The sequence below is a fragment of the Humulus lupulus genome, chromosome 1 (assembly GCF_963169125.1).
Source record: "Humulus lupulus chromosome 1, drHumLupu1.1, whole genome shotgun sequence".
Taxonomy (NCBI): Eukaryota; Viridiplantae; Streptophyta; class Magnoliopsida; order Rosales; family Cannabaceae; genus Humulus; species Humulus lupulus.
In genome coordinates, this window is record NC_084793.1 from 282,976,178 (window position 1) to 282,987,377 (window position 11,200).

At 32.3% G+C, this 11,200-nt stretch overlaps 2 protein-coding genes across 3 annotated transcripts; both read left to right on the forward strand.

The window, feature by feature from the left end:
• Positions 1 to 257: 257 nt before the first annotated feature.
• LOC133807456 (uncharacterized) lies at positions 258 to 5,974 on the forward strand. The gene is made up of 10 exons (XM_062245804.1): positions 258 to 459; positions 1,545 to 1,758; positions 2,721 to 2,878; positions 2,979 to 3,124; positions 3,826 to 3,885; positions 3,973 to 4,065; positions 4,295 to 4,456; positions 4,578 to 4,684; positions 4,986 to 5,161; positions 5,287 to 5,974. Exons 1-10 carry the CDS (start codon positions 354 to 356, stop codon positions 5,541 to 5,543), a joined length of 1,479 nt encoding a protein of 492 aa, XP_062101788.1. The 5' UTR covers positions 258 to 353; the 3' UTR covers positions 5,544 to 5,974.
• Positions 5,975 to 7,868: 1,894 nt separating this feature from the next.
• On the forward strand, positions 7,869 to 9,632 carry LOC133807466 (protein CYSTEINE-RICH TRANSMEMBRANE MODULE 13-like). Of its 2 annotated transcripts, XM_062245808.1 has the most exons (4): positions 7,869 to 8,033; positions 8,222 to 8,289; positions 8,442 to 8,610; positions 9,267 to 9,632. In XM_062245808.1, the coding sequence occupies exons 2-4, from the start codon at positions 8,232 to 8,234 to the stop codon at positions 9,310 to 9,312; spliced, it is 273 nt and encodes a 90-aa protein (XP_062101792.1). In that variant the 5' UTR covers positions 7,869 to 8,033; positions 8,222 to 8,231; the 3' UTR covers positions 9,313 to 9,632. The 2 variants fall into 2 exon arrangements, with proteins under 2 accessions (XP_062101792.1, XP_062101791.1); XM_062245807.1 differs by having other exon boundaries at positions 7,901 to 8,289.
• Positions 9,633 to 11,200: the final 1,568 nt, after the last annotated feature.

Sequence of the window (11,200 nt, forward strand, 5' to 3'; positions counted from 1 at the left end):
CTTAGTAGACCAACTGAACATCAACAAAAAAAACTTAAAAATAACGTGGAAACAACTTAAAAATAACATAAAAAGAAGATGAAATCATAAAAAATGTAAAGATTTCTTTAAAACCCTAAAATTAAAAAAAAAATGTTTGATGATAAAAACATAAATTTTGAGCGAAAATAAATATTTTATGTAAAAATATCTTAATTGAGTCTCAAAATCTTTTGGGCTAAAGGTCCATAATAAATTCAAGATTTGTTTCCCGTGTTAAGGTCCCGTATTTTCTACGCGCGCCTTTCTTCTATATAGATTTCTCTGCCTCGCACAGTTAGAGAATTTGAAAACCCAAAACCCAGGAAGCAACAATGGGTTTCCCTCATGTGATGCTGAAATTAATGTCTGCCTTAATTCTTTTGCTCTTGTCATCGTCTTCTTCAACCTCTGAACCAGCCACCACCGAGCGGTCTTTAGGTACCTTTTTTAACATTACTTTAGTTAAATCTTCATCGTTTTTATTTTAACTTGTTCAACTTTCGAAGCTCTAGGTTTTTAAATTTTGTTTTCGACATGAACCATAGACGCCTTCCCTTTTTTCTTATGATTTGTCTCCTGGTTGTGTAAAGATATAACCGAGTAACTTAACTTTTAAATTTGCATATCTACGCATATATTTTGTAATTTTGCTGTGAAATTGCCGAGGAAAGAGAGTTTCAAAGTTAGAGGTGTTGTAGAGTTACTTAATTGGGTTATTTGGTTTTTTTTGGAAGAGTGGGACCAAATTTTTGGGAAATCTTTTTCTTTTCGTTCAGTAAACAAATTTTTAAACATGGTATGTGTATAATTATGTTTTGAATTTCTTTGGTTTATATATTACCTGCGGTGTTGGTTTAGAGTATGGAATTGATTCAATTCACACTTGAAGGGTAATTGCGTGAAACTGTGTTTTTTATACTTTGCATGTCATATATATTAAATTTAGTTTACAGTTTCAGATCTTATATATCTGTGTCTCTTTGACATTATGAGATTCTATATTGGACCCGTTTTAGCTATTTTTAGATGGGATATGGCTTTTGCTACAGCTTTTACTAATCTTGCAGTGTTATTCTTCAGCAGTGATTAGGGGCAGTGAGATTTTTAAAAATGATGCTCTTAAATGACAAAATTATACCACTTAGTGATAGCTTATTTGGAAATTAACGTGTTACTACCAAAAACCTTAACTGTTATGAGTCAAAACATAAAGATGATAGGAAATCTGGAACGTGTGATGTGCTCTTGATTTTCATGGTTAACCATATGGATTGTTGTATTATATTAAAGGATTGTTGTGCTGCATAGTGCATTCTTATAGAACTGAATGCTGACTCTATCAAATTAGCACTGTAGATCATAATATGTGTGTTTTGGATTTTGATGTTGTTTTCGGAAGTTCATTAAACATACTCATGTTTCTAACAATTATATACAGATGCAAAAACTATTCTGCTCTTGCAAAATGTTTGTTCTCAAGCTCAACTAGTGACCCTCTTGATTTGCTTTGTATGTTCTTGCAGTTGTTGCCCCATCCTCTGTCCTTCAATTATCTCGTGGGTTGCCGGTGCAAAATACTCCTGGAAAGCCTGGAAAAACTGTGGTTTGTGAAAGAATTCATATTCATGGATTGTCAAGGGTTAAAAATTTGAGGAAGTTTGCACACTCTGTGACAGTGAAGGTATCGGTACGAAATTCAAGTGTCCATGCCCCCAATGCCGAGGTTTGTTTCCATAGGTGAGTCGCTATATTTTGTCTTTCTTAATTTGATAACTTAATAATTTAAGTTACTGAAACAAGAATGTTTTTGAAGGTTTGCATATTAAACAAGTGAAGTCCAATTTTCTTTTGCAATGTAAAGTTTTTTTGTGGATGGAAATATTGACCTTTCTTTTCTATCCAAAATTAAAGCCTGTTTAGTTTATGCTATATTGTTGATTTTGTGAAGTATGTATCTTTTTGGTCCCCGTGTTTTGTCCATTGTCCAATTACCTATTTTAACACTATGTTTTTGACAAATGATTTTTTGGACCTTGTCATAATAAAATAGTTTAAATAGAACCCTAATAAAATAGTTTAAATAGAATCCTAAACTTGATTTTGGTTAAAGTTTTCTGAGCTAAAATTACAAATAATTCACTAAACTAACAATTTAAAACAAAAATGAAATCATTTTGCCTAACAACTGTGTTGTTATATTCAATTTTTTCTTCATCAAAATTGAGTTTAAAATACAAGGTACAAAAAGAAAGAGTGTTGCTATTTGACACCTTAAGGTGCCCAACACTACATGAAGTGACACCCTATGGTTGGTTAGCGATACATCATAATACTTATTAAATTTAAATATGTGGGACCAGATATTGGATTGCACCAATAGCGGTATGTCACCTTCTTGTGGTGTTGGACACCAGTGGTGCCTCTTAGCATTTCTCAAAAAGAAATTTGTCAAAACACAAAGTCCAAAAGATAAAACTCAGGGTCCAAAAAGGGTATAAACCTAAAATATATAACTTTAAACGTTGTATGAAGCAGGTTGCTTTTTTATGCAATAAAATACTTGTCTATCCTAATACTTAGCTGAGAAAGAATTATTTTCCCCTTCTACTTCACATCAACAGACTTAAATCAAAAGATTAAGATTGCGAAAAGCATATGATGTGGTGGATGCATTGTAAGATTTTGTTGATCTGCTGCAGGAATATATCTGTGGCAATGGGAATGTGCTCTGAAGGCCACTGGGAGAAAGTTTTCAAGGGTTCCTGGGCCCGACCCATGTCGCCATTTGACTGCAAACTTTTAGATATTAGGACAGCTAGTTCATCCTTGGAAAGTTTTGAGGTTTCCATTGAAGAAGGTAGCTCTTTTCAGCTTATTGTTAGCATAATATACTCTCTTGATTTTAAACCTTTATATCAATAATTGGTTCACCCACTTCATCTTTTTGTTTTTTGCAGAGTTTTTTCTCCATCGAATAATATTTCTGCTATTTGGCATAGTAATGATGAGTGTGGCTTCCTATCTGAGCACGTCATTAGTATTTTACTATGGGAGTGCAATGGCAATTGGAGTCATTCTTGTAATATTGGTGTTTCTTTTCCAGGTAATGTAATTGCACTCCTCTTGTATTGCTTAATAGACATTGAGCAGTAGAGAGCTATGTTTCTATGATCTGTTGTTCTCAAAATATGCAAAAAGGGACTTAAATTATGGTGAGCTGATGAGTAGAGATCATTATGTTTTCTTTACTATTTTACTGTAGTGATTTTGCCTAGTATCATGGACATCAAGTTAGGATTGTTGCTTGAAATTCTCCAAATCCTGCTTTTGCATATGTTCTTCATGATTGTAAATTTCACTGGCAATTATTATATTTGCTGTATAGATTAGATATCTATGTAGTTGTACTTAGGGTTAGGGATTATTAGCCTATTTTCTTTAAGCTTCATTTCACCACGAACGAAATGCCTTCCCAGAGTGAGTATTCTGGGATAAATTTTCCTGAATTTTTTATGCAAATCTCATGGAGGACAAGGTCTCCTCCTAACCACTATTAACTATCATTCTTTCTAGTTAGTGTTTAAATTTCAATCTGTAGAAAACGTAGTATGTACTATGTGCTATGAGTCTGTTGTAGTGTTTCGTTATTTGATTTTTGTGGCAATCAGTATAGTTTAGACCGGTACGTCAATATTATCACTTTGACATGAATTATTGAATTCTGGAAAATTTATTTGGGATTTAATTGGCATTATCTGTTTCTCTCTGCGACTATTGTGACACAATGTTTTCTGGCATTGACAGGGCATGAAGCTAATTCCATTTGGTGGAAAGAGACTTGCAATATTTATTCCCTCATCTATTGTGAGTATCTGTTGTTAGATCATTTTTTTTTTGCAGTTTTTACATGAGTTCGATTAACCTGAATCTTACTTGTTTGTTTTATATCAGGCTGGTCTTGCATATTTTTTCAAGCTATTTGTACCTGGAGCTTTGCATTCAATTCTCGAGCTGCTTGGAATCGATCAAGAAATGTATGATCCTGTATGTGAGCTTTCTTGATTCTGGTAATTACCTTTTTCTACTGTAAAATGAACAATATATTTATTTGTATTTCAGATAGGGAAAGCTATATATTTCAAAAACTATAGTAGTTTGTGAACAGTAAAAAATTCAGAATTCCTTATGCATTTTCTATTGTATTAGGAGAAGCTACTACGTTCTGGAGCTTATTTAATTTTTTTATCTGATTATTGGTGATTGATTGTTGCAGCTGGTAAAATTTCTCCTGGCTTTTGTTATTCTTGCTGGAGCATGGATGGGCTTTTGGGTGGTTCGCAAACTTGTCCTAACAGAAGATGGATCTGTTGATATAAGTACAGCTCTATTCGTTGCATGGTCCATCCGAATCTTGGCTGCTCTTATGATCCTTCAGGTTTGATCAACAATCATATATATAGTCAGATATTTTCAGCAACATTACCATGTTTTTGTTTCCTGGATTATTTATCTATTACAAGTGATCCATTACCTGACCAAGTATATGTTATCTACAGAGTTCTGCAGATCCCTTACTAGCAACAGTAGCTCTAGTATCTGGAATAGTGGTCTCTTCAATGTTAAGGACAATTTTTCGATGGCGATTCATTCGTCGTGTTTACAGGTAAGTCTTCTTTTTAGTTCAGTTACTCAATTATGGTTCATCCTTGTTGGAATTCACGTCATTACATTCATTGGGATATACACAATAATAAATAATGCCACATATAAGTACTCTTAACTAGTTACTGCTGACAAAACTATGTGCTTCAATGCTCAGCATAAGCTGGCTGGAGCTCCTCAAATATTCGGATTCTTGTAGTTTTAACATAGTTATCTATAACTATCTATCAAATGTTAGTGTTACTATGTTATGCTTCTTTTTTGTTTGTTCAATTAATGACTTGTACGAAATGCTGCTGCAGAAAATTAATGAAAGCAGCTAAAGAGAACCACAGTATTTCACCTGTGGCTGATTACTCAGAGTCTGAAGATTCTCTTGATGACTACACGTACACAATTCAGAACAATGATGATTCAAACTTCTTTAGGCGTTCATCCAGAAAGTTTGCAATGGCATCATCAATCAGTCCTGGCGAAGGTTTGATTCTCTCTCGTTCTCTATGATATATTTTTCTGATAATGAAAGGTATCACTTAAATGCCACCCTAATAAGTACTAGATACTAATATATATATATATATATATATGTTTTTTCTTCATCAGGGCTTGGCAGGAGAGCCCCCAGTAAGCAGTTGGGTACAGAGTTGTACCCTTCGAGCTTCCATAATACAAGTGAAAGGAAACAATTCACGAAGCAGGGGTGGGAAAAGTTCACCAAAGACTCCACAGAAGCAGCTTTGGAAGAACTTGTTTCTTCACCAGGTTTTGGCAAATGGGTTCACCAAAATGCAAATAGAATCAGTGTAACACCCAACAGTGGAAAATCTGAAGGAAAGCAACGCAGGTCTTTCTGGTTTTAGGCAGTAGCTGCTTCCAGGTTCTTTGTTCAGTCAGAAATGGTGCATGTGAGATGAGGAGCACGAGAAATGAAGTAGAAGAAGAGTTTGAATTGTGGATTTCAGTTAGGATGGAGTAGAAGAGTAGCTGCATTTTTGTAATTACCTCATGATAATATGGATATGATTAAGAATGATGGGCATCTTTCTTTTACACCCCATTTTGGCCCATTTAGAACAGTATGAACTTAGTGTGTAACTTTTGTAATAGCTTAGGTTGATCTTTAGACTTGGTCCAAGTATTCTTTTTCTCCAGTGATTTGTTTAAGCTTAAACTAACCAACTCAAGTATCCTTTTCCAATTATTGTAATCTAATCTAATATATTATTTGTATCGAAACTCTATATTCTTTTTTAAAAAAAAATTGTGATGTACTTATTATATCTACCATAGATTTTAAACTCTTCCATTATCATTACAGTCAAAGTCAATACATTTTGTAGATAAAGACGACATTCAAGGAATTTCCGTGATATCTATAAATATTTAATTGTATATTCTTGGATGATTGAAGTGCTGATGAAAGAAATTCAAATTACTCTTTCAAAAACTTTGAATTTCTAATGGCAGCACCCGTATAATTGTTGAATTAAACAAATTGACAAATAATTTTTGCCTTTTGATGGTTTAAGAAACTATTCATAATCATATCCGACTTTTCCTTTTTACCATTTACTATTTCATGCCATTAGTTTCCAATAACAACACTTATAAAATAAAAGACAAGCCAAAACTATTGAAGGAAGTGCTTGTCACTATGTAATGTATTGTATACTTTCGTTTGTTTGTTTTCTTCAGGGCACATTCATAAAGTTTATTTGTCTACATATACACCTATGTAACCCCACTTGATAAATTTGACAAATTGTCTGACTTTACTTTACGATCTTATATTCAACCCTCAATTATAATTTCTATTAATTAGTTTTTGAAAAACTTGTTTTTGTTGAATGCCTCTTAATCTCACTATCAAATTTGAAATATTTGTGTTCTCTAGCAAACATTCTGAATGTTATATTGGAAAACTAATATAAAAAATCTGAATAAAATTTTCTTTTGTTGGTCCTGTGAAGCGTCTCATTTCATGCCTTAATATAAATAGTGTACCTATGATGGATAGCACTATATTAAGAATAAGATGCCCAATTTTAAATTTGCAATTGTTTAAAAAGGAAAAAAGTGAAAGGATCTAGATTAATCTTTCTTTTCAAATAATAATAATGAGATCTTTTTGTTTTTATTAAATAAAAGATATATATGAAAAGCTTAAGCTTTGTTTTTTTGACAAATGAAAATCTTAAGCTTTACATCTAATACGCGATCAAAAAATTAAAATCAAAATTAATAGGATAATCGTTGGAGAAAATAAAATAACAGATAGATTTTTTGTTTTGAAAGAATAAAATAGATCTATTAATTTACTAAAAAAATAGATCTATTAATATTATTGTATATATTTTTGCCAAAAAAAATCTAATTTATATTTGTTATAATATAAGATAGAAAAGGTGCACTTCTCTCTAGTTTTTTTGATTAGAAAGTATTTCTTGTGCCAATTTTTTTTATGGTCATATATATTGTAGTTATTTAGAAAATTATACAAATTTTTAAAAAATTCTAAATAATATAAAATATTGAAAAACAAAACTAAAATAATTTATTGAATGCGAAATTATTTTTTATAACAAAGTTAATATAAGATATATGACAGTTCTTCAATACACCCTAAAAAAGGTTCACTGGTGCACCATTCTCTAGTTTTTAGCTTGAAAAATATTTTTTGATACAATTTTTTTACGACTATATATATTGTAGTTATTTAGAGTATTGTACAAATTTTTAGAAAATACAAAATAATTTATAATATCGAAAAACAAGATTCAAATAGTTAGTTGTATATATAATTGTTTTTTATACACATAGAAAGTAACTAGATTTTGTTTTCAGTACAATAAATTATTTAAAATTTCTTAAAAATTTACACAATATTATAAATAACTATAATATATATAACCATAAAACAAATTAAGCCGAAAATACTTCCCTTAAGAAAAATTAGAGAAATGGTGCCCGGAGATTTTTACTGAGATAATATTTATAACAAAGATAAAAAAGCAAATTTGTGTCGGGAATATTTATTTAGTTTGTTTTGTTCTGACCAAAATCAGTAATGTGGTTGGACTAGATTGGTTCAATTTTTATTAATTATTTAAAATTTTTAAAAATGAATTAAATATTATTTAAAATATTGGGTATTAATAGATCAAATTTTCAGAAAACTTAACGACATTAGAGATTCTTTTTCTTAATTGGTGGGGTTTAGCCATCCTCTTTATCTTTGTTGTAGAGCATAGAAAAAGAGAAACCGCGTCTCTCTCTCTCTCTCTCACCCGGTGTTACACTGAATAGTCGGTGCCTCGACTTATTTCGATTCGTGTGAACTCCATTTGCAGGTTACGTGTTACTTACATTCTAGCAGCCTTTACTATTATATAGATATATAATTACTTTCTCTTATATCTTAAGAAGCAAGAGAGAAATCATCTGGAAGTCTCTCTGTATTGTTTTAAGCTTCAATTCCAGTCATAACCAAGTTGTAATTTTGCGTTAAAAATTTGGTTTTTGTAACTGGGATCTTCAGGAAAAGCGTGATGAGTTATTACAATCAGCAGCAGCAGCAACCACCTATTGGTGTACCTCCTCCCCAAGGTAACAATGGGTTGTCCTCTGTTCTTCTCTTTTTTCAAGATTTTTCATTTTGGTTTTATGCTTTTTTTTTTTTTTTTTTGGATTTTGGTGATGGGTTTTGTTTGTTTTTTTGGGTGAGACTTATAACATGGGTTTTGTTGCTTCTTTTTTAGGGTACCCTCCAAAGGATGCCTACCCTCCACCTGGTTACCCTGCAGAAGGGTACCCTCCGCAGGGGTATCCTCAGCAGGCTTATCCACAACAGGGTTATCCACCACAAGGATATGCTCCACAATATGCCCAACCTCCTCCGAAGAAGGACACCGGTTGCCTTGAAGGATGGTAATATTCTCTATAGACCCTTGTTTTTTTGTCTCTGAATGATTATGTAATTTTCATAGTTTTGGTGGTCAAAGATGTATCTGTTTGTTTTTGTTTCTACACAGTAAAGCTTTGATTTGGATTCAGACTTTTGGGTTAAAATTGTTTTTATCTTCTCTATATGAAATCGCAAAATTTAATCTTAGATTCAAAACATCCCCTCTTTCCCCTTTCTTTCTAATTCCTCCGGAGTTGTATTTGGTCTTTTGGTTTTATGTGGTTTTCCTTGCAAATGCAAAGATGTTTATGTGGTATTCCAGGATTCAATATTTGATTTTTTAGCTGTTTAAGAATTTAGCATTGTTTTTAGGGGTCATTTTCATACCATGGAAGGAGGTCATTGTTTGTTTCCTACTTAGATGATAGCTGTGTTGTTTATTGTTCAAGCAAAGTTATTGTTGTGTACAGTCTTGGCTCGCAAAGGGATGGGCTTATCATATTTCACAAGTGTCCAAATATTAGGCTGATTGTTCAGTTGCTCCTTAGATCGATTAATTAAGTTCTGTCATATGTGTAATTAGATATTTAAAAACAGTGAAAATAAAAACCCCAGATTTTTTGTTGTTGTTGTGTTGACTCACTAGAGAACTAATGTGATTATTTGCTGGCTTCTGCAGTTTAGCGGCACTCTGCTGTTGTTGCCTTTTGGATGCTTGCTTCTGAGGAAAGCACTTTGGTCTTTACTATAATTTAGACATGGTGATTCACTGCTTGATTGATGCTATGTCGAATTTACTATCTCTCAGAATTAGATTCTTCTCTATTAGCATCTTATGGAAGACTTTTATGGCTAAAGAGTAGTTTGATCTTCTTAGCTTTGGATTCTGTATTTGCAAACTTGAAGATTGTTACATACATTCTACTATTGTATGAAGAAACATGTCTTTAACTGAATAACTTTATTCCCGTATATAAATGTCTTTCATAATTTGGATAATGTACTTGTATACACTGTCAATAATTGAACGAATCATTTAGTAGTGTCTGGATTTATCACTTTTACTGTTCTGTCTGCTCAGAAAAGCTCAACTTTGGGTGTCAATATATAGCAAAAGTTGGAGCTCTTGCACAGGGTAAAACATATTTTACCATGGAGCAAAATCCAGCCAAAGCATATTCATGACTTCATGGCCCCCTAGTGCGTAGTGGGTTCTAGGAAAGTTTGAGATATTTTTTAGTTTTGGGTTCTCTTTCTTTTGAGATATTCCACCTTGTGGTGCCTTGGGATGTGATACGGATACCCAATAAGCAGCCAGCTATTTCTCATATATACTTGAGGATTGTCCTTTTCCAACGGACACGTTTTGGCTGGTGGATGTCATAGAGTTGTATTTGGCAAAAGAAGCACTATGGACAATATTGGGTTTTCCGAAGGGTTATATTTAGTGATAGTAAAATGGTTGTGCTGCATAATTATAAGTAATGATGATAATAATGTTAGGAATATATGATGGCTTCGTGAGATAAAGGTTGAAGGTGCAAACAAAATAGTGCAGAAAATAAAGAGAAGAATATCAAGTCTGTCTCTCCTTTTTTTACATTGATGAAGAAGAAAGTTACAAGAGTAGTGACATATTATGCCTTTGAATAGTGTTGTATTCACACAATCGTACGTTTCAATTTGTAAACTTCTGGCATCTGATAATATTTTACTCGAACTCATAATTTTGGATACGGCAGTGCCATAAGACACTCATGGTGTTCAAGAAGGGATGAAATTTTTTCCCACGAGGACTTGCCCCTAATGGGGCGAAGATTCCCTGTAGTTGTAGATTTTCAGTATGCAAGTATTAGCAATCGAACAAAGTAATATAGTTGAGTAAAGTATCGATAAATACCAAGAACAGAAAAGAACTCAAACAATAAAATTCTAATTCAATAGATTAAATATATGGTTATTAATTTAATCAACTATCCACCTATGATTTTCTAATACAATTTTCAGAATTCCTGTCTCGTGATAGCGAATTACAATTGCAAATTATATTCTTATTAGGACACATAATCTCTACAGTAAGAAAATTTCCTACATCTTTGTGGTAAATTAAACAAATTACAAGCATTTAATACGTAATTCCTAAGCTACACAAATCATACGGAAACTCTAGTCCAATACAAATATGTGATTATTTAACTAAAGCATATCTAACCCTCACTTTTTAGATTTTAGGTTAAAACCATATAGATCATGCAATTGGATACCAATCAATCACAATCATTAAATACAAATAAAATAATTCACAATATTGACTGGAAATTCATAAAAATTGCATTAGATAATCATAAGGTATTAAGAAGAATCCATTAACACCCAAACAAGAAAATTAAATCATACTAACCATAATAAGTTCCATAAAACTAGTTCTAAACATCACTGTAACAGAAAGTAAGAGAAGAAGAGACGAAAAACAGTAAGTTGATTGAATCTTCAACTCCTAGCCTCTGTCGAGCATTTCTTTAAGTCTCTTGGGTTCCAACCTCTAAAATTCGGCATAATAATGCCTTATATAGCTGTCCTATGTGTTATATGTGAAATACCACTTTTTCCCTT